Consider the following 23627-nt stretch of genomic DNA (forward strand, 5'->3'; position numbering starts at 1 on the left):
ATAGGCGGGGGGAGAGTCACCTGTCCCGGGTCCTGCAGGACGCTCTGACAAGCCACTTAGTCTTGAGTAATTCCTCTGTCAGTGTTACTGATGAGCCGGGGCCCAAAAGACGCAAGAGAGCAGAATGGCCGAGTGCATCAGCACTGCTCAGCGAGGCATTAGTCATGATCGGCGCTGTCGTGCATATCGTCTGCATAATGTATAAGGTTTTCAATGGGAGTAATATGGGCTGCGCTTGCAGAATAAGTGAATAAAGGGAAAAGGCTGATTGTGTTTGCGCGCGGAACTGCACGTGAATTGATGAACTAAAGCGAAAGAGTGAAACAACTCGCAGCAAAACTCGCGGAAAACTAATTAGAATTCTTGAAAAACACCCCTGCGCTCGCCCTGTGCGTTCACATACACAACGTGCAACAGGAGAGCTGTTTGCAGAGCCAGCAGGTGCAGTTGACATCAGAATTTAAATAGTCTGTGACTCAGTGTTATTGATGTGGTTTAAAACCTTCCATGCGGGGGTTTATATTGTAAACAAAAATGACTCAGTTTGCACTAATTTCTCTCTTAAACACATTTATTTTGCCCACAATACCTTAACAACAGTACTTAGCTGCTTAAATCCACATCCCCATGCAGTCTTTTTCCTCTTTGCTGCTCATTTTCTTTCTGGTGGACTCGACCATCAGCTGTTGATATGCCCTGCGGTCTTTTGGACCCTGAGTTAAATTGACAAGTATGCATTTATCTGATATAAATAATAAAAATAAACCGATGCAACTCCTTCTTCATAGTACATTAAGGGCTTTAAGGTAATCCCTGAAAACAGTTACAGGTTCCTCTCTCTAGTACAACTTCATAAAACATTTATGGAGCCTTGCTTTTGGGATAATTAGATTTTTTTTTGGTGCATTGCTGTTGTGGCGCAGTCATGAGACAATTTCAGGCCGATATTTCCTAGTTTCAAACACGTTGTTTGCTGATGTTTCTGCAGCAACTCTCACAGGTCACAGACCTAAGTGTGGGGGGAGGCAGTGAAGGAGAAGGAACAATACAAAATTAAAGGAATACTTCACCGATTTGCTTTTAGCTTTGTATCACTAGAATAGTGGTAGTATTTTTGAAAAACTGTGCTTCCCAACCTCAGTTCCCCCTGAGTTGAGAAATATCTTCATCATTTTCTTTGTTACGTGCCCACCAGTGACACTTCCTGTTAGCATAGAGATAGCGTACACTGTTTACATTCTGGGAATGAGGTCCCGCCTCCCTACGAATGGGTCTAAAAAGTGCGGAATTAGCGTTGCAGTTGCAGTTTCAAGCCTCGGAATGTAAACAGTGTCCGCCATCTTTGCTAACAGTTATGCTAACAGGACCAACTGTCACTGGTGGGCATGACACAAAAAAAAGAATTAAGATATTTCTCTATTCTCTATTTCACTATATAAATATAGTTTATAGTGTTTTAGTTATTATTACCAATGACAGTCGTGTGTAAAGTCAGTTGTCTCTTTCTTTTTTTTTAGCTTCTTCTTTTTTTGGTTGCGTACACGTTTGCACCCTTTCATGCAGTTTGAGTGTCTTGTTAGCCACACAGCCTCGGGCGTATTATAATAGAGCGCGAGATACATATAAAACAGGGACCTGCTTGTTAAGACATGGCACCGCCGTGCACTGCCTCTTAAAGAATACACCCGCGTCTCATGTTTTTTGACAGTTTTCCCTGCACGCCCATCATTTATTTAATATAACTGGAAAGCAAGGTTAGAGCTGCACCGGCGGCGGCGGCAGCAAACACACTTCCTTTGTCTCATTTGCTCAGACAGTTATAACATGAACACTACAGAATGTTTTTTTTGTTTTGTTTCAAGCACAGTTAAAAAGCCAGTTGGGCTTGTGCAGAGGACATCAGTCGAGTAGCTGTTCCTTCAGTCAAATGTGTTTTCATTTGACTTGTACTTAGAGCTGTCGTCTCGGGATCTCATTCCCTAAAATGCCCGGTCCGACGTGCATCTTAAAGTCGTCGTAAACCGACCGAAAGGAGAGGATGAAGTCCGAATGGCACGCAGCGGTAAAGGAAACCACTGAAACGTTACTTTCTTGAAAGATTCCCCAGTGTAGGGGCCCCCAACACCTCCTTCTGTTGTAAGCAATTTCACAGGCTGTCTAGCTTTTGGCTTGCCTCCCCAAAAATTAAATTGCCGGCAGTCACATGTAACTCACACACACGCGCACAAATACACACACAGGCACATTTATCACACACCTCTTAATTACATCTGCTCGTAGCCTGTCCAGAATGCTAAGTAGCTGTTGAGTATAAAGACTGGTGCCTCAGAAATGTTCTAGACCTCTAGCTGGTCATTAAAATTCTGCCCTTTGATCCTTCCCTTAACTCTCTCCTCCTCTGCAGTGTCGGAATCAGACGAGGAGCATAAAAGCCACCAGCTTGACTTTGGCTCCGACTTCAAATAACTCCGCTGAGATTTGATCATTTATGAAAGAAGCGATATGACCGCGGTTGACTAAACGTTCCAGTAGTAGGAGTGGTTAATTAAAGCAGATGTTACGTCGAGGCTGGCAGAGAGAGAGGATACAGATTTTCATATTTAGATATAGATTTAATATAAAGTGATTCCTACATGGAGCAGTTTTTAATATTGTTATTAAAAATTATTATTATTTTTTTTAGGCTGAATTTTGCAAAACAAAATGTGGCTTAAAGTCGGCATCGTCTCCAAGTTTGTAATTAACATGCGTGGCTTCACGTTACAAACCCTGGAAATGCAAATCCATGTGCATTACTATGACACACCACGTCCCTCCACAGAGCACCTGTCTGAAGACTGAGGAAATTTCATCATTACGCTATAATATCCGTCTCTGCGCCACTAACTCGGCCCCAATTGTCAACAAGACGTGCTCAGATTCCATCTGAGGAGGAAACTTTACGCCAGGTCGTCCGCCGAGGCAGCGGTTTTTCCTGAGAACCCACTGTGATGCTCGAAAAGCAGATCTCTGGGGCCTTTAAAACAAATTCTGACCTTTGTCAGCGGAGACCGAAATTTACACCTCTGCCTTAATCTGCCTGTTTAACTCCAACAAAACGGTGAATAATTTCAAGGTGGTTTTCATTGTTACTTATCTGTGCACTAATGGTTATGTAATGACAGTCACTCATGGGAAATATGTCTCTTAGCAACTCCGCGGCGCCATTATATATTCTCCTCTGCTCTTGTGGTTTTGTAAAAAGTGTAAGTTGAGACAGAATTGTTATTTTTATTTCTCTTAAAAATGTGGTTGAACTTAGACACACTGGCTTGGCTCCTTTTTAATTTTTATTCAGAAAGCATGACATTCGGTGTTCTCCCCCGTGTGATTGGGAGTTCTTTTTAGGTACTGTGGCTTCCTTCCAGAGTCCAAAGACACGCCGATTGGGTATTAGGTTGATTAACCTTTTGAATTAACCGTAGGCATGAATGTGAAACTGAATGGTGTCTGTATGTCGGTCCTGCAATGGATTGGGCGACCTGCCCAGCTTGTACACTGCCTCTCACCCTATGTCAGAGGCTCCAGCTCCCCTTGCGACTCTCAGGTGGAAGGAAAAAGTGGTAGAAAATGAATGGATGAATAAATGTAACAAAACATTCTGCAACTTATTTTCTTTAACCAAGTATTTCACCTAAAATACACAGCTGATAAAAAAACCCCGTCTTACTGAGTGTCCTTTGCTGTCTTCTTCTTCTCCCCTCGACTCTCCTCCTTTTACCTCAATCTGTCCCCATCCGATAGAAGCGACAAATGTCCAAAGACTGGGTATCTTTTGCAGACTCATTTCACTCAGGTGCGAGTGGATGTTGGTGCTTGAAAAAGTTTGTCGGTTAAAAGTTGGGGACGATTCGAGAACAATTTAAAAGCAACTTTTTTTTAAGCATATTGTTTAATGCTGTACGTTACCATTCATCCATGATATGATTGGCTTTTATAATCTTTTGTGCAAGTATGTTTTTTCTCTGGGACTTTGATTTTGGTCGCTCAATGAACTGAAGCGAACGCGCTGGCATCAATGGGAGGCACAGCCTGCTACGAACAGATACTAAAGCGCTAATCTCACTCGATATGAAAAGTGATCTGTTTTGTGTGATTTGCAGCTCTCTGTTCCTGCCAGCTTTTCATCCACACCTACTTTCCCTCTGCTTAGTATTCTGAGGACAAACACTCTGCTTTCAGAGATATGACATTTAGTCTCAGTCACTGGTAATGGGTGCATTAACATAGTATCACCCGTACACACACACACACACACACACACACACACTCACTTACTAAACTAATGATTCACATTTTACTGTTGCCAGGAAACGGACTCTGGGGTTTACACCTGCCTGGCTTCCAGCTCCAGCGGAGAGACAAGTTGGAGTGGAGTGCTCACAGTCAAAGGTAAATTGTCTCTGTGTGATTTTAAATGAATGCAAATGACAGCTCTCTGCATGTGGAGTTGCCGCCATGTATAATAGAACAGAGATATAGAACCGACAAAAAAAAAGAAGAAAAAAACATAAAAGAGAAGTGTTTAAAACAGCATAGTGATTATGATCACTCTCCCCCACTGCGTAACTCTTTTACTTTTTTTAATTAACGGCTATGAATTTATCAGCAACACATTAGTACGTGACGGCAGATAAGACTTGCTGAGGAGCCGCACTCGGTCACTCGGTGTGTTTTTGACTTTTAAAGGAGTCGAAGAGACAAGAGACTCTCCCTTGTGACCGTTTAATGAATGGCCAATTAAACAAGTAGAGTCTAACGAAAGCCCTGCTGGTGTTCAGGTTATTACTGGGTGGACGTCAAACACCAGGGTGTCATCTGTGTATGGGATAAATAATGGTTATTATGCGTCATACAGCTTAGGTATATGATATTCTGATTGGTCGGTTTCTTAATTATCTCAGTGACACAAAGTCACTGTGTCACGTGAGCTAAAACTGCTGTTTTTGTCAGCAGTGACCGTGTATTAGTATCTTACCTACAACTTCACGTTAAGGTCCAAGTGTGTAATATTTAGAAGGGTTTACTGTCAGAAATGGAATAACTAGACATAAGTATGAAAGGAAAAACACTTTATTTATACTTTAGACAAGGGCTTTGCCTTAAAGAGGCTGGCGTCTTGTACCACCATGTGTCTACATCTGCCTGAATATACAAACCTGCCCTTGCTAGTTTACATTTCGTACTACGTAAACTGACAACGGCCACCCTAGTTGAGTGAGGCCGAGTGCGGTGTCTGTGCAGTCACTCATTGTAACACACTGGACCTGGACTGATAACTTAAATAGAAAATAAGGTTTTAACAACTGCATACTGATTATTTCATTATCAATATTGTTTGCGTCAAATGACTTGTTTATTGTAAGTAGCCGCGGAACAAGTAGGATAAATGTGCAGTGAAATCATTGTGGAAAAATAACTCAATGAGGGGATGTAAAATCCTGATGTGGAGCAACAGGGTGTCTGAATCACCCCGAAGGAGGCTCACTGCACATTATCCCTTACTTAAAAGATGCTATTAGATACCGCACAGTGGGTTTAAAGCGATTGAATCCCACTGCACCAGTGAGGCTACTGGCTTTTTTATTTTCCTCCGCTGCCATTAGCACGCAAGTTATTTTAAGCAGTAGAGATTTAATTTATGGCGCTCAGTGAGGGAGTTATGAGCGACCTGACAAGCTGCTCCGATGACACCTCTTTTTTTTTATTTGACTGTTAGCCTCTTACAGTTGTCAGCACACGTGAAATGATGAAGGGGAGGAGATGTGGCGGCACTGAGGTTGATGCACATCAACATTAGAGGGATAGTAATTGTGCATTTTAGATGTTATACTTAGTGGCTGGGCCCCTATTGCTAAGATCCTTAGTGTTTATGATATGGTGTATATTAGGAAGTGTTATTGCTGCAGGCAAATGTTGCATTGTTATCGAATTTTCTACCTCCTCCTCCTCCACTACTTTATTTCCTTCTTTCAATTCCTTCCCTACCTTGCCATCCCCACCACATAGAGAGCGCAGACTCGTCAGTGGCCCAGACCACAGAGCCGTTCCAGCTGCCAGGCCCGCCGCACAAACCCATAGTCACCGACGTGTCCAAGAACAGCGTCTCGCTGACGTGGCAACCCAACGCCCATGAGGGAGGAGCTGCCGTCACCTCCTACATCATAGAGGCCTTCAGGTGAGTCTCGCGCACTTTCGGTTCAGTTCAGTTCCAACTTTATTTATCCGTTAAGGAACTTTATTTGTGTGAAAACACCATACGCCATTTGCCGCTTGCCAGCAGGGATGGAGTTCGAGTTGTGCATGTGTAGGAGGCAAACAGTCACTCGTACTTACTCACTCACTCGCTCGCTGTGAATTATCTGGAGATCTTCCCGCTGTGTTTATACTGTTCACTCTGACGTTTTCTGGAAATGTAACCAAGGAACTGGGAGGAGAAGACATTATGATGAACGACACACAACTTCTGGAGAATGTTAAGCAGTGGTAGTTTCCATCTGTGATACAAAAAGGCTATTTTCATCGGTCCAATGGACACAGGGCTGTGATTTTGGCTGATATCTGTTCCTATGATCAGTCATGACGATATCCTTTTTACATTCGACCCACATTTGTGTGGGAGGAGAAAACTACTTTAAAACCCCGGACTCCTGAATTTTGCTCACCGTTTACAGCTGAGCTGACACGTGAAATACAAGTAGACCTTGAGAGACTACGACTCAATTCGCAGGAGAACTACGGCACAAAGTGTTTTCACAGTATAACACCGCACCTCAAGGTTTACACAAGTAAGAAGTCGTGAATGATTCATAACACGCCGTGAATGTGCGGGATACAGCGACGTGGCGGACACACGTGTTACACACTGACAGATTTATAAAAAAAAGGATTTCATCGTCTTGCCAGTCCTCCGCGGCAGATCTCATGAACCCGAATGGACCTCAGCGGAAGCCTGCGGGTGCTGTCAGTTGAGAGGAAGTTCACCTTGGATCAATTAGGGGAGGAGGAGTCGACTGAGCAGTGGAGCAGAATGGGTGGTTTCGACGGATGAGAGTGAGCCTCCAGATGAAGATAGGCGGCATTACAGGGAAATGTGTCCCTCCAATTTGATAAAGAAGGGGAACACCGGCAGAGCTTAATCAGATCCAGACGTAAGTCGTGGCCCGTGGCAGCGACTGAGCGTTTCCGAGTAACGCAAACTGATTCTATATAAAGCAGCTGAGCGGGCCCACTGGGATGTTTGCAATAACATTTCCTTGCCCGAAGGTGTGAAGGTTTGTTTGTAGGACCACAGGGACAGGAAAGGGATAGGGCATGCATGTGAGTGTGAGTGTATGCGTGTACGTACATTACAGTATGTATCCTGTAGTGTTTGTTTATATAATGTAAAAAAAAAAAGGCTTCATGTTCATATTTTCTTTCCTTTGGGGACACAGCCTTGTGCGGGAGTGTGTGAACTCTCTGTCTCTCTCTCTCTGTGATCGTCTGCTCAATCAAAGTTACTGTGACTCTCATACAGGGTGCGCAAACACACGGACGCACGCATGGACACCCACAAGTTCGCGCCGCTGTCCTTCCACATCACTTCCCGATTCAAATTTTTAGGCCAAACTTAAGAGTTTCTCAGAAATGAGGTCAGTGTTTATGCCCGAAAAAGGTCCCGAAGAGTTATCGAGTACAAGTACACGCACACAAAGACATGATTCACAGACAGTATTCATTCCTCTGCAGTCTAATTGTGCATTTTGGCACTAAAGCTGTTTCACCACACTCCCCCCCCCCCAACAGTGCCCTTGGGTAAAAATCTAAAAGTGTCGAACAAACGGTCGGGGAGTCCTTTGTTACCGCTGTTACAGCGACAATATATGCACAGAGGAAAAGAGGGGGCGACTGGAGGAAACGGGGGAACAGGGTCACAGTGTTCTGACTTCTGTGGCACAAAGCTGAGCTTTCTTACAGTCGCCTGTGCCTCATTCATCGGGACAGTCGCTTATAAGATGAGAAGGAAAACCTCTGGTGAGCAGAAACTTTTGTGGGCAGATTCTCAACCACAACCTTGAGATTTTCTCATGCACTGGCAGTTTGCATTGTAAAGCACTGCCCGATTTTTGTTTGTTTGCTGGAATTTAATGACAACGGCTACATTTACGATCAATAAATCTAATTGTATTTGTTTAAACCAATATTAGCAGCTCACAGTTTCCCCTCGTAGAACTTAACAAGATGTGATATCTGCTGTTGTTAATTACAAGGCAGAGGAGAGACTTACTTTTACTTAACCTTTACTTAACCTTGTGTGCTTGTGCTTTTATTACATTTGTGTGGTGTTTACTTCTCCTGGCTGGCCACTGCACAAATTAATATTTTCCTCACAGACACAAAAAATGAAAGTGTTTCTAAGATGTGACGCTGTGTTATGTATTATCAAAGTGACAACAGCATGTACAATTAGAGCTTAAAGGATTAGCTGACTAATTCCCCCTGTTATTATGGAATTATTGAGCATGAACACTAAAAAAATATGTCGCCTGCCCACGCTGAGATGTCAAAGTGTTGCATTATTTTATTTATTTTTTTACAGCCAATCGGCAGGCAGCAAATGGCAGACTGTGGCCGACATGGTCAAGATGGAAACGCACACAATCACCGGTCTGCTCCCCAACACCGTCTACCTGTTCATAGTGCGAGCCGTCAACGCGTACGGCCTGAGCGACCCGAGCCCCATCTCCGAGCCCGTGAGAACACAAGGTCAGTCTGCGTCTTCATCTTGTTGAGTGTTGAACTGAAGTGTTTTAATTGAGTTTGTCGGATAAGTGAGAATGGCGGGGGATGAAAGGGGGAGGTACCACATATTAAAGGGCCATAAGCCCACTTTTCACTGGATGGTGAGTTCTTATGTTGTAATTTTTTGTCATAAAGCAAAAAATTGTTTCCTTACATTGTATTTAAAGGAATACTTACCCTAAGCAGCAGTGAATCTGTGTGTTTCCCCACAGATGTGAGTCCTACAGGTCAGGGCGTGGACCACAGGCAGGTGCAGAGGGAACTAGGAGAGGTGGCCGTCCAGCTTCAAGAGCCTGTCACCCTCTCACCCTCTTCCATCCGGGTGTCATGGACCGTAAGTGTCGTTGTTGTATATATATAAAGAGGCGGCGGCGATTTTTCACTTTATCTCAATCAATTATTTTATTTGTTTTGAAGGTCGATCGTCAGTCTCAGTACGTTCAGGGTTACCGCCTCTTCTACCGACCCAGCGGAGGCTCCTGGCTCCTCCAGGACATCAACTCCCCGTCGGAGCGCAGCACCGTCATCGGCAGCCTGCTCAAGGGATCCGAGTACGAGATAAAGATCCGTCCGTACTTTGACGAATTCCAGGGCAAGGACAGTCGGACATTACTGGTGCGAACCCCAGAAGCAGGTAAGGACTGACTGAAACATGATATTTGCATGTGAGAGCAAGTCAAAGAAAACTTTTTTTGACAAAGGCCTAGAAAACAAGTTGTTCATCCGCCTGTAAGAATCTCATTAAAGTTATCTCAGGCTGGGATTACTTTTTTTCTTATCTTCCATTCTGACCCAGCCTGTAGATTTTATAGTGGAGAGAATCTGAAATTGCAAAAAAAGTTCTTTAACTTGAGCTTATTTCCAGTGTTGCATTCACTCTTACCGTGTATGAGTATGTGGATGACATAATTCCTCTTCCAGTCCCCAGCGCGCCACCCAGAGCTGTTACAGTGGCAACGGTGAAGCTAAGCAACGCCTCCAGCAGCATCAGCGTCTCCTGGGATCCTCCGCCCAGTGAGATGCAAAACGGTGTCATCCAGGAGTACAAGGTAAACACACCTGACACACACTCACACACACACGCATGAAAAACAAGAAAAAAAAAGCAGCTCTAAACGTGTCATTTCCAAACAGGTTTGGTGCGTGGGCAGCGGCGGAGACAACCAGACGCGCTACTACATCAACAAGACGGTGGACGGGAACACGCTGTCCACCGTGCTGAAGGGCCTGATGCCCGGCGTCCTCTACCAGGTGGAGGTAGCGGCGGTGACCGGCGCCGGCATCGGCACTCGCAGTCAGCCGGCGTCTGTCCTCATCAGTGAGTCCACGGCGTGAATATCGATAAGTGTGTGGGGACGGCAGGTCTCCGATCACACTCAGTTTGTACCGTTCAGTGAACTCAGAGGTCTTTAGGAAAATGAGCCTACTTCTCACTTGTTTTACACCACTAGTTTCTGGCTCCGTTGCATTTTGTTAATTATGTTCCCTTTTAGAGGAAAAAGCTAGCATTGTCCACAAGGAGCTTCAGGGTTCAAAAACTGACACGGTTGCCAGTCCAATCACAATAGACCACGTCTATTTTAATGTTCAGTCTTTGGCTCAAGGCTTCTCCCACTCATCTTTTTGTCCCCCGCGTGCCTCCAGAGCTGCCAGCTGAACAGCCCTCGGTGTCAGGCGGCGGAAGCGGCAGTGGCGCGGGCGACGGCGACGAGGAGAGCAGCGTGAGCCTGGCCGAGCAGATCACCGACGTGGTGAAGCAGCCGGCGTTCATCGCGGGCATCGGCGGGGCCTGCTGGGTCATCCTGATGGGCTTCAGCATGTGGATCTACTGCAGGCGCAAGAAGAGGAAGGAGCTGAGCCACTACGCCGCCTCGTTCGCCTACACACCAGCAGGTCAGCGAGAGTGATCGTGCAGCGTGTGGCTCGCTGCTAATGAGCCGAAGCGGTGTCCTGTCTTTCATAATATGAATAAGATTTTTACAGATAGCATTTCATATTTACACTACATACGTTAATTTTATGCATTTTTTAATTATTATGTGAACACGATAGATGAAGAACAGCTTGAGGAAACTGTTTTCACCATGAGCAAATCTAACTAAGACTAAGCTTTGAGGATGAACCTTTTAGAGGGTCTGTGAGGTCAAAGTTCAACGCTGCTGTGACCTCACACCCCGCATTTGCTGTTGTGAGGCGTTATCTTAACAACACCTTGAGAGAATCTCATAAAATTTGGCAAGAATGTTAACCTGGACCCATTAAATGAACCGTTTGATGTAAATTTGGTGGCCATAGGTTAAAGTTCAAGGTCATGCTGGTCTCACAAAACCTATATTCCAACTAAATCCTCATCATTTACACGTTGTTTCTCTTCTGCAGTTGGTTTTCCTCACGGAGAGGCGTCAGGACTCAACGGAAGGTAATTTTTACGTCGCATTTTATTTCTGTCTTTCTCGTTTCAAAATGCACTGCGGTCGCTCAAGCAGGTTTTGCTGAATGTCTCCTTAGACCCAGCGTGATGGGGGGCAACATCGGCAACTACCCGTGGCTGGCGGACTCGTGGCCCACCACCAACTTGGTCCACAGTGGCAAAGAGGCCGTCACCTGCTGCACCGCCAACCACGACACGGCGGAGAGATACTACAACGGTACGATGCACGCTCAGACGCAGAAGCGCAATAACCTGACGTAACCCAAACTAACGCACTCAAATATAACCTCCGCCCCTGTGTAGAAGCCGGCATCTCCAACTACTTGAATCAGACGGAGAAGTACAGCATGGGAGGCTCCACTGAAGGCCCCATTTACAGCACCATCGACGCCACCAACGAGGACCTGCACGGCTTCACCTACGCCCAGCACACCTCCACCACCCCTTACGCCTCAACCTCCATCATGCCTTTCACCAACCAGACGCCAGCCCACAGCAATGAGCAGCAGCAGCAGCAGCAGCAACAGCAGCAGCAGCAGGACGAGGGACACTGGATCATGCAGGCGGGGCCCTCTGGGGCTCAGTACGCCCAGCCTGACCGCTGCACTGGTGAGGATGCACCGCAGACTCCATCTTATCTGCCCTTGTTCAGGGAACACAGATCCTCTTTGCTGCTGCTTATCAACAGAGGCGGCAAAGTGGTGTGTTTCTGCCCCGTGTTGCAGTGATACCAGTTTCCCCAGCCCCTGTGTTTCATCCCCCAGACGACTGACTGCTCCTTGTTTCACACTCCCCCAGTGAAGTCATGTGATTCTCCAGCACCCGGGCCATTAAAACCATATTGAATCTTTGAGTTTTTATCCATATAAACTCTTAACTGCGGGGGTTCTCTCATTTATAAATGAGTAAAAACAAAATATACTGTATAATGAATTGATTCATTGAGAAAGTAAACACAGATTACTCTCTACTAATGAGTTTATAAGCACTGTTAGTGCTCGCTAAGTAAATAGAGTTGATTTAACAAGTGCACACATGGAAGCGGTCGTATTTGATAAGAATCTCGTTTAGTTTCACCAGTTTTTCCCCTGATCTCATTCATGTTTCTACTTAATCCTAATGAATCACTGTGTGATTCTCTGCATGTCTGTTTTCCAGGGAAACCCAGACAGAAGGCCATGGGAAAAGCGGTAAAGACGCCGTCTCTGACCTGGATGGAGGCGCTGCCGCCGCCGCCGCTCGTAGAAGAGCTGGACGAGTGCGAGCAGGACGAGCAGGACGAGCCGCTCCCCGAGCACGACGAGGACATGGACTTGGGGTGAGTCGCGCTCTCCCTTCTTCCTCTTGCTCGCATTAGTGCGACACAGCGACACCATCACCAAGACTTACTGTTGCTCCTCCCAACAGGAACATTAAGTGTCAGGACCCAATGTGTTTCTTACGGTTCTCCTGCCTCTGGCTTTGACAACTCAATTATTTCGACCTCGTTCGACCACCTCGGTGATTTAGCCTTTTCTTTTGCCTCTTAAAACACACTCAAGAAGCAGCATTTTTGGAGCCCTCATTGTCGTCTTCCTCTTCTTGTGTTTGGAGATTGTTTGGTCAGTTCACTTTATGTTAAGCTTTTATTTTCTTTCCTTAGTCGCCCTTGCTTGGTTCACTCTTAGCCCTTTAGCACCGACGGGGCTCGGGGTCTCGAACCTAATTTCAAACCCGGCCGATGCATTCAAACCAACAAAAAAAAATTGATTCGGAACCAAAAAATTGTTGCTTCTTCTTCTTCCGGGTTGTGAAGACGAGCGGGAAGTAGAGGAAGTACGAAGAAAGAGTGCCGATGTTGCGTTTAGTAACGTGGAATAACGTCCTCCAAATGACAAAGACTAAAGATCGAAGAAGAGACCCTTAGCTGTGTTCCTCTTCACCAGTCACTAACTGTAACCTCGGGGCACAACTATTACCACATCCATAATGGCGGTGCACTGCCCCCGTGAAAGCTTAGCCTCCTGCAGTGTTGCCAGTGGCAAGGCTCTCTGACTGCAGTCAAGCCTGAGAGAACCGCATTAATTTTTAAGTAGCCTCGCAGTCATCTGTGTGTGAGCAAACTGGCCGTCCTCGGCGATATCCATCATAGAGCGTTTCTTTTTTTTTTTTGTCGGCCGCAGCTCGGACGAGGAGTGGTGCCCGCCGCTTCCGGAGAGGACCTACCTGATGGAGGGCTGCGAGGACGGGCCCTCGCCCCCACGCAGGAACAACGCCTCGTCTCCCGCCACCTCCTACAGCCACCAGTCGACTGCCACGCTCACCCCGTCGCCCCACGAGGAGCCGCAGGCCCCCCATGACCTCCCCCGCCTCAACCAGCTCGATGGTCAGCAGCTGCCACGGTATGTGACACGTGCAGGGGGCAGTTTTTGTATTTAAAAGTTGAGCACTGCCGTTTTTTCGTAGTGTTTCAGTGAAGAAAAAACACCCTCACATTTCAGCTTGCTGACACTGTGGCAGCAAACACCTCTTTATTTATTCATGCTTACAGAAACAGCATAAAAAAAAAAGAATCTCCACATCTCCCTGTAACACAGAGCTCACTCTGAAGCAGAGATTTCACTTCTGATCTTGTCCTCTCCAGTAACACGCCGCCCCCCCCCCCCTTTATTTCCCCGTAGCAGAAGGTTACCCTGCGGTCCAGTGCCAGTCCCCCAGGCGCCGAGCCCGCTGCTCACCCAGTCCAACCCCAACCTCTCCGGCCAACAGCATCACGGCTCATCAGAGGTTGGCACGCTGCAGTGCCAAAGCCCTGCCCATCGCTGCCTCCACGGCCAGGGGCCGACTCTGAATGAAGACGCCGGCAGAGCCACGACACCCGGTACAGTGACTGGCTGAAAGTGTATTATTGTAATAATCTGTTTATCCACCATTGAGTTACATGATGTTAGATATACTACATTAAATCGGATCCGAACTAGCTCTACTCTGCTCTGCTCTCAGCCAGCAGTGAGAAAAACATGGCAAAATCTAGGCCCGGTACATATTTGAGATACTGACAGGACGGAGTTACTGAATTGAATATTTTAAAGTTCAGTGATATAGATACTAATACTAACAAACTCGAGGCACACACACTTTTCTGGAGGCCAAGGACAGCGCTGCAATCAAACATGACTGACTGTGTGATTTTTTTGTGTTGCCATGCAGGGCACAGTCGCTCATCCCCAGCAGATGTGTGCACTCCTCCCGGTCAGAAGTCGCGAGTGAAAAAAAAGGTGTCGAAGACGTCGGCGTACAGGCGAGACATACAAGGAGGTGAGTGGCTCCCCCGAGAGTGGATTTTATTTAGTTTTTATTCACATCCATAATTATATCATAGTTTAAGGCCTCTGCGCGCCACATGTTCAGCAGATATCTCGTGTATCCTCGTGTTTCTGAATACCACGCCTGTCTGCGCAGACCTGCCCCCTCCTCCGGAGCCGCCCCCGGACGAGGACAGGTTGCAGGGTCCTCAGGGTTGCACGGAGGCCTACACCGTAGGGAACGGTGACCTGTCCTCCCTGGAGAGGAGCGAATGCAGCAGCGGCGGCGGCGGCGACGGCAGCCACCAGCGGAAAGGCTCGGCACCAAGACACGGCGACAGTAAGCCCCCGTTTCTGCGCGCTGTACGACACTGCTGTGTTTCCTGCACCAGTGCGTTACTCCTTCGAATGTCTTATGAACCACATTTCTTTGGGGTCCAGTTGTTCTGACAAGGTCCATAAATGCAACTACGGCTTCATAACAACACACAGGGAATGGTGTGGGATGTCTCTGCGTAATATACACGTTTCCTTCATTTGCATATTGCAACTTTAACCCTTTAAAACCAAAGCTTTAAAATGTCCGTTTGGGACTTGCAGACTTATTTACCCATAAAAGGGCCAGAAAATTATTATTATTTACAGTTAATAATAACTGAATTTTAAGCAAATTTAACTAAATTTGAGGCCGATTTCCTGTAATGACCCTGCACCACTATCTTATATCTAATCTACGATTTAGAGGACTGTCATGCTGATCTCTCAACCTCATCATCAGGCCAAAAAATCCCACTCCACCTTTGAAACTGTGAGCTGTAAATTCATTAAGTTCGTCGTAACCCACCAAGAACTTTGCACCACACTTTTCTAATCTAATATTTATCCAGGTGCAACGCTATAAAGCGCCGTTAAGGCGAAATGGAACCAGCTTAAGGGGCCGCAAGCGTCACATGGTCAAACAGAGTGTTTTACTAAAGCAGAACTTTCCCCAGAGCAGCTTTAAACTCACTTGTCTCCTTTTTCACGCTTGCCTCTTTTAGGTGAGGAGATGATGCTGTACGCTGGCAAGGCCTGTTACCTCTCCCGGAGTCAGATATCCAGTAACTGCTCGACCACGGGAAGCTCCTCGTCCAGAGGCTCCACAGGCTCTCGGGGGCTGAACTCGGCCAGGAAACACAACGAGGTTAGAGCACAGCGGCGGCGGCGGCAGCGGCAGCGATGTAAATGATTTGATCGTTTTATGTAAAACTTCAGGTGCTTTTAATAATTGATGTGTTGAGATATTCATGAGCATTCGGGAACAAAGACAGCGCTCCCCCCTTTGCTGCGGCGCGGCTCACAAGCTTTAGTTTTATCTACATATCGTTACCTGCGCTCCATAAAGCACACAGAATCTTACACACCCATGAGAAGAGCGACGACAAATCGCTCTCGGGCACATTTACCACATGTATCCACTCAGGATACACAAACCTACCGCTCTCTCTTTCTCTCTCTCTCTCTCTCCGTGAAGAGTGAATCTGCACTTCTTTAAATGCTCCTCATCCTCGGCAGGGTTTCACTCACGTCCCTCTGCATTACAGCAGGTAGACGGAGATAGTGAGTGATGGGAGAGCACGCGGTGTGGATTTATTGGTTAAAGGGAAGAGGAAAAACTGAGTCATGAAAAAAAAGAGGTGCGCTGTGTTTTACTTTGCGATCAAATGAACAGGGTCAATAAAAAGATTTATTTATTGAATTTGTTGATTTTAAAAAGGCGACAGTGTCCACTCATTAGTTCACAAGTCGAGTAAATGTGCCAGATTTAGCGATTAGCTGTGAAAATTAGGAATAGAAACGTGTGACTGCTTCATTATTTTTCTCTTCCGTCTCCTCTGCAGTCGTAATCAGGTCATTAGTAACCAAAAGGAAAACGCAGGAAGATCTGATCTCGAAACATTCCCATTTAGCTTGTAATTTGTATTATCACAAATGTGTCATTTGTTTTTTTGTTTTTTTTTTCCCCCACTAGAGAATCTGAATTTTGAAGTAATTAATATTCATAGTATTTATAGCCAGCGAAGATTTCAAGGCAACTTTTCTCTTGTGGGGATAAAACTGTACTGAGTGAGAACCAATGTTTACAAATCTCCTTTTACAGCAGTAGAATAATAAATAGACAATAATGAATAATAACTGCAAGATAAAATAACCTTACAACCGGTATATAAGATGTCAAAAATCCACCCAACTACCCAAAAAACTAGTGAAAAATCCTCATGTACAGTAAGTGATGGATTCCTCTTCCAGAATTTGAGATTGCACTGTATGCTGCATGTTGAATGGATGGAGATCCAGTGCAGTGTAGTGACAGCACTCACACGCTTGACTTTGAGCACAAAGGACTCTGAAGGTCAGTCAGTTAACGTCCATTACACGGCCGTGGTTTTTACGAGACGACGTGCACGGCGCAGCGACTCGGACGCAGTAAACTTTTAATGCTGCAGCCCGAGGCGTCGTAAAAAAAAGAAAAAGTTTCCGTGTCCAGAGAAAGAGAGAGGATGATGATGATCCTCTCTCCCGCAGAGGTCAGCGCCCGCAGTGACCTCGGCGCACAGCTGACACGGGGAGCACGGCGGAGGGACTTGTAAAAAGGGAATCGCACACAGACACAAGTGCTTTCTCTTCACATAGAGGCCCGTTGTAACCCCCCCCCCCCCCCAAAAACTGCCCCCGACTGACCCTCGCTGGCCTCTTCACGCCTTGCCGCAGACATGAAAGCACAAGCTCTTTCATTACAGAGATAGTGGTGTTTCCACAGGAAGCCTGGATATCACGTTACACCCCCTCCACCTCTCCACCACAACAGCCTTCCTGTGGTGTTGCTGCCTGCTATCTTTGCCCTTTGACCCCGGCCGGTCAGCCCAGGACAGATGTGCTTTTGTGTTTCCTCCGAGGGGGACGGGGGACACGGTGTCCTCAAAGCCACAATGCCGATGAAGCGTCTCTGCTTCTCAGTACCGTGGTGTTTGTTTGATGTGAAGGCGACGGCGACATTAATTGCCTCGAGTAATGCCCTGTGGCTCCAGATTACAGATTAAGGCCCACAGAGGAGCGTCCACGGAAAGTTTCAGAAGTGAATTCTGCTGATGAGTTCTTGCCCCCACACCAGTGCATTGCACAATTAACTAAGCAAATGGGTCTGCATTCATACGGCCCTTTTCTTGTCTTGATGACCACTCACAGCTGCTTTCACCTTCAGTTTCTGCCATTCACACTCATTCATTCAGCATGTTTTCATCTACATCACACATCTTTCTTACCTGCCTGTCAGCACAGCGTCCTGCCCTGTGGACAAGGACACATCCACTGTGGACGAGTGAATTAAACCCAGAACTTTTAAGACTTCTAAAGACCGAGCTACAGTCGAGGATTTGATCATTTGTAGGGACCAAAGTAAAGACCTGAACCAGACTCAAGAGAAACATGTCAGTCTCCTTAGATCATGTTGTGTCTTCATCGTGACATAAAAAGCGTTTTCTTTTCTTCACACTGCGTCTGAGTTTACTGCAGACATCTCACTGATGGCAAAAGAAAAAAAAAAGCTGCTTCTAAAGTGTCTCGTAACTTGAGGCGCTGTCACAAATTATCAACCACACAACTGCTTCCTGTGAAATCTGTCTCGCCGGCGTGTTTACACTTCTACCTGAAAGAACACTTTGCATATTCAGATTGTGTAGGGTTTTTTTTTTTTCTTTCTTTTCTTTATTATTTGTTTCGCTTGGGCACATTCACAAAATCCCGTTACGAATCCCGCGCACGCTTTAAGCGTAGGAGTAGAACATCTGTGTGCGGCAGCAGACTCCGTCTCGGTGAAGTCACGGAACGCAGTGAGGTGTGACAGTTTACTACACGCGAATCTTTGTTTGCAAGTTGAATAATTCAGAGTCTAGAACTTTCTGTCACGCGCTCCTCGTCTCCCACGGAGTGAAATTCCGCCAGCTTGGGATCATTAAATCGTGTTTTTATCTCCAATCCTGTATATTTCATGTGCAGCAAAGCCCACGGAATACAGCAGGGTTCGGGTTTGGGAGCCTGTGGATTTCCATAGAAAACAGATGTGAAGATGCAGTGTGTACTTTCTCTTAATTGCCGCGGTGGGAAACAAGAAATAAAATCCCCAAGTTTACAAATCATTAGGAAATAGGAAGACAAGAGTGAAGACAACAATGAAGTCCTTCAGTACGGACGGTAAAAGCGACCCACTGTGATACCAAACCATGGGCATGTCGCTCTGATTGCTGCTTTACTGTCTCTCTGGAGGTCACATTTGTCCTCGGTACTGTAAAAAAAATCAATAATCTGCTGGAGAAACAGATTTAATCCCGGGAGAAGCTGTAAAAACTCCCCGTCCTTCAGCAGCGGCCACTGCAAGAGTCCAGCCGAGTGACGCAGTCATGAAAACGTCACTTGTAGGAATAACGTACGCGACGATCTGCTTTGATTCATACGCCGTTGTTTGAAATGGAACATGATATTAACGTATTTTCTCTCCCCCGCAGGAAATGAGATAAGGACGCCAGCGGCCGCCGTTACCTTCGCCGTCCGCCATCTCTCCACTGTGGACACCGAGGACAAGAGGAAGAGTTGAGGGTGTCAGGAGACCAGACTCTGTCACTGCTGTGAAAGAAGGAAAATAAAAATGGACTTCCCATCTCGTTTCTTCTCTATTACCATGATTATTTATGAGCGATCCACTTCTCTCCTCTCCCGGGATTTGTAAATACCTGTGTCTGTGCTGTTCTTTTGTGAGCTCTGGATACAGGGGAAAGAGACATATATTGTATTTATGAGGATAAAAAAAAAAAAAAAATTCAAATGTACAACAACAACAACAACAACAAAAAACTGTTATTACAAAAGAAAAGAAAAGAAAAAAAAAAGCTCATGTCTTCTTGAATGTGCCAACTTTTTTTGTCGAGATGTATACTTTTTATTTTGAAAAGCATTACCTACTGTTGCACTCTCTCTTGTTGTCATGGCAAAACAACAAAAAATATGAAGCACAAAGCGAAAGCGCGTTGGCTGGGTGGGAAAAAGCCAAAAGACGAGCAGGATCTCGGGTCTTGAAAGGACGAGCTGGGATCCCCTGCACCTACGTTGTCCGCTACGAATGTCATACTTTTCTATGTTTCCTTCTGTTTCTCCGCAGCAGCAGCAGCAGCAGCAGCAGCAGCAGCAAACTGTTCCAGTGTGCCGGCTGGCAGACACACACACACACACACACACACACACACACACAGGCTTTATGAAAGTTTGATTGTAACCGTTCCCGCTCCTCTCTCCACCACCTCTATTCGTCTGAGGGACTGTTAAGTGCAGTTGTGGGAGGAAATTTGCATATACTCCTTCCAAAAGAAACAAAAAAAAAAAATGTATGTGGGCTGACTTTTTTGTACTCTTGTTGTTTTGTAAATGTACATTAAAATACATTTGCTGAGCCGAGCCTCTGTTTGTTTTTGTGGAGCAGCTTTCAGGAAGCGTGGGCTAGTGTGCTCACTTTTTAACGTCTGATATTCATGCGTCCATCTGTCGCTTTGACCCTACAAACCTTTTATTCCTTGTTTTTTGGCTTGTTGTGTATTTATCATTTCTACCTGACGACCACGGCACCAATCTCAGATTGTCTCTCTGACATATGTGCATGGAGGAACTGCTGGTCTTTCCCAGCCAAGCCAACGATGCATCATCAACACCAGCATTAATATCGACTCCCTATCTCTGGCTCCTTCCAAGATAACAAGAAACTTGGGTGTCACGATTGATCTTTACAGATCATGTTGCCTCTGTCGCATTGCTCTATTCAATATAGGAAAATAAGGCCATAGCTAACCCAACAGGCTTCCCAGCTCCTAGTACAGGCTTTGTTCATCTCCTGCCTCGACTACTGCAGCGCCGTGCTCACAGACCTCCTGACCTGTGCTGTGGTAGCCTTGGATGCCAAGAATGACTGCGTTGCACTTTTCATCGATTTGTCAAAGGCATTTTACACTGATCATGAGATCCTATGTCAGGCCTGATATAGGCCTGTCAGACCCAGCTGTTGGTTTGAAAATGATCTGTCCGTGCAGCTTAGTGGTCTTTCTTCCAGCCTTCTCATCATTGCTAAAGGTGTGCCACAGGGTTCAGTCTTTTTAGCTATGTCAAAGGTGTGGTTCAAAACACAAACACGTTGGTACATCTTTATGCAGACGATACTGTCGTCTGTTGTTGTATTTGAACATCTGTCTGCTGACATAACCATAATGCTGATGTTGTCTTCCCATCCCATACATCATAACATCTGCACTAATATCGACTCCCTATCTCTGGCTCCTTCCAAGATAGAAGAAACTTGGGTGTCATGATTGATGACCAGTTGACCTTTACAGATCCTGGTGAATCAAGCCATACCTAAACCCAACAGGCTACCCAGCTCCTAGTACAGGCTTTGGTCATCTCCTGCCGTGACTACTGCAATGCCTCAGCCTCCTGACCTGTGCTGTGAAACCGCTATAGATGGATCCGGAACGCGACGTTGCATCTGGTCTTCAATCAGCCTAAAAGGGCACACGTGTCACCCCTCTGTTCATCGAGCTCCAATGGCTACCCTTACCCTACAAAGTGCTTCATGGGTCTGGTCCCACCTACTTCATGAAGGCTTATGTTACCCCTCGACTACTCCGCTCATCAAAGGATTGTCGTCTGGCGGCGCTAACACCCCACACAAGACAATCCAGACTTTTTTAGTGGTGGAATGACCTACCGAGCGCTACCAGAACAGGGGGCGTCCCTGTCTATCTTCGAGAAGGTTTAACCTAACCAGATACTACTGAAAAAGTAATAACGATAATAATAAGCAGATTAAATATTCATGCAAAGGGTTAGTGAAAGAGCTCCAAAAACACATACCACTGCAAACAGTAACATCCAGACCTGTGCCCAACCGTACCTATGTTGTTATTAGCACTCAAAACCGAGTTCTTATCATTTTTCTTCTTGAAAGTGATGAAAAATATCCTATCTTGGATATTTTTGGATGTTGATGAGAACGTTTGTTTGTCAATTGGATCCGATTTAATGCGTAAGGGGGTTCTTGCTTGGGCCAATAAAAGTGGTTCCATGCTTTCCGCATAATCCTGCAAACACAAACACAGATTGACAAACTAACACACAAACAGCACCAAAAATACCCCCAAAAACCTTGGCAAGAGGAAAAAAACTGAACAGATGACTGCGAGAGAGGAGAAAATTGCAATATGGAAAATCAGGATGACAATCATTATGCTATAAGTGGATCTGGGTGACATCAGGCAACTCGGGCCAACCTGCCAACCAGAACAGCGAGGAACCTGAGCCACACGGACTCCGGTCCACCGTGGAGACCTGGATGAGGGACAGACTGCACAGCATCTGAGGCCAAACACACATCGGGAGGGAAGGCGACGAGGAAGCCAGACACAGGCGAAGAGGAGACAAGAACATCATTCACACATTGTTGTTGTTGTTGTTATAGTTATAGTCTTGTTCTGAAGAAGCCAGGCGTTTGTACCGATCTCCTTGGAAACAGTGCCATGAAGGATAGTCACACGAAGAGGACTCAGATTTCTTCAGCAGAACTGGCTTTAGCATATGATGACCTGGCTTTGGTGTTTCTAGACTAGAAAAAGCCCTCATGCTGTGTTACTGACATATGAAGTGACTCATATTTGATTTATTACGTTGATGTGACCAAGTTACTTATTTTTTTCAGGACCGTGTGGACACAGAAATGCATTTGTCAAATCAGATTTCCATGTTACTTGGCTTTAGTAGCTGTATTTGAATTGGAATTGAATTGGAATTTAAAGAAAGTGGCTGGTAATGTGAATGCAGCCGTCAAGCGTTAACCTCCACCTGTCTTCATGGCCAGTTGACTCTGGGAAAAGAGATTTAATTTAGCCTTTTTTTTTTTTACCTGGTTAAATAAAGGATAAATATCTTTTAGTCTATCTATTGACAGTCTTTTAGTTGTCAATACACTACATTTCTATAAGTGGTGGTCTAGATAAAACTGTAAAATGTAAACCTACATCTCCAGAATGTTTTATTTGTATTTTTATCAGACAAATGCAGCCAAAAACAAAACCTCCCTGTCGAAATTAAAAGTTCTAACGTTATAAAACGTCACATTTGAGCACTTCTGCCTGTTCCCTCTGTGATTGCATGCAGCTGTGGAGCAGGGTGGAGCAGGGTGGAGCAGGGTGGAGCTCTGGAACCTTCCCACCTCGTGATCAGTGCACCTGCGTGCAATCATCTCATCGTCCACACCTGCTCTCCGCAGTATATGAACTCCTGACTCTGGACGCCGCCTCGGCTACAGCCTCAGTTCATCGTCGGTCATCTGTCTCTCTCTTTTGCTCTGGGTTATAATCTCGCTTGTAAAGAAAGATCTGAAAAAGAGGGATTAATCGTGTGTCTGCCGCTCTCCTTTTGAAGACTTTAATGAACACTGATTCTTTTTTTGACCTCCACATTTGCTTCTTGCCTTCTGTGTTATCATCCTGACTTCTGGTTAGATAATATAAAAGAAAAAGGGTAAATAAAATGAATTTCTTTAAAGTTGAACATTTTTAAGCATTTTTTCATGGAATAAATGCTTCTTACCCCCACCCGCCCCTGCACTGCTGGTGTATACACATAAACGCCCCCTCTGTCATTCTATTACTTTGTGTTTGCAAAGATGGAACTGACGCAGAGGAGTCTAATCAACAAAAAATGATGCACTGCAGGTTTAAAAAGTCAAACTTTGAAGGATTTAAACGTTATATATAATACTTCCATACAGAACTGTTAATATAACACCGTCTTGATGAGGAAAGACGGTGCAGATGGCGTCCCTGTGGTGTGTGGGACTTTGTTCCTGATGCACCGCAGCGCTCTGTCTCTGAGAGTGACACTTTCTATGAAATATTATCATTATTATACAAGTTAAAAGGTGAAGATGAATGAAGTTTGAAGGAGCTGGTGATGCTACAAACTGTCCAGTCCAACATCCAATGTCCCTCCCACTTCCTTTTCATTTCAGTGGC

At 45.6% G+C, this 23627-nt stretch overlaps 1 protein-coding gene across 6 annotated transcripts in view; it reads left to right on the forward strand.

Annotated features, from left to right (window-relative positions):
• Positions 1-20017, forward strand: part of robo3 (roundabout, axon guidance receptor, homolog 3 (Drosophila)) — a 159656-nt gene extending 139639 nt beyond the window's left edge. For 3 of the 6 annotated variants that reach the window (XM_058627181.1, XM_058627184.1, XM_058627186.1), the window contains 18 exons: positions 4350-4431; positions 6049-6217; positions 8621-8787; positions 9036-9157; positions 9241-9457; positions 9745-9872; positions 9958-10141; positions 10468-10716; positions 11203-11242; positions 11332-11471; positions 11558-11863; positions 12413-12572; positions 13417-13635; positions 13915-14114; positions 14444-14551; positions 14696-14878; positions 15579-15758; positions 19080-20017. In XM_058627181.1, coding sequence (XP_058483164.1) covers positions 4350-4431; positions 6049-6217; positions 8621-8787; positions 9036-9157; positions 9241-9457; positions 9745-9872; positions 9958-10141; positions 10468-10716; positions 11203-11242; positions 11332-11471; positions 11558-11863; positions 12413-12572; positions 13417-13635; positions 13915-14114; positions 14444-14551; positions 14696-14878; positions 15579-15758; positions 19080-19081 — 2856 coding nt within the window. In that variant the 3' untranslated portion in view covers positions 19082-20017. The remainder of the gene's footprint in view (positions 1-4349; positions 4432-6048; positions 6218-8620; positions 8788-9035; positions 9158-9240; positions 9458-9744; positions 9873-9957; positions 10142-10467; positions 10717-11202; positions 11243-11331; positions 11472-11557; positions 11864-12412; positions 12573-13416; positions 13636-13914; positions 14115-14443; positions 14552-14695; positions 14879-15578; positions 15759-19079) is intronic. The other 3 variants (XM_058627182.1, XM_058627187.1, XM_058627185.1) reach the window with 2 other exon arrangements.
• Positions 20018-23627: the final 3610 nt, after the last annotated feature.

Source organism: Solea solea, chromosome 4, assembly GCF_958295425.1.
Source record: "Solea solea chromosome 4, fSolSol10.1, whole genome shotgun sequence".
NCBI lineage: Eukaryota > Metazoa > Chordata > Actinopteri > Pleuronectiformes > Soleidae > Solea > Solea solea.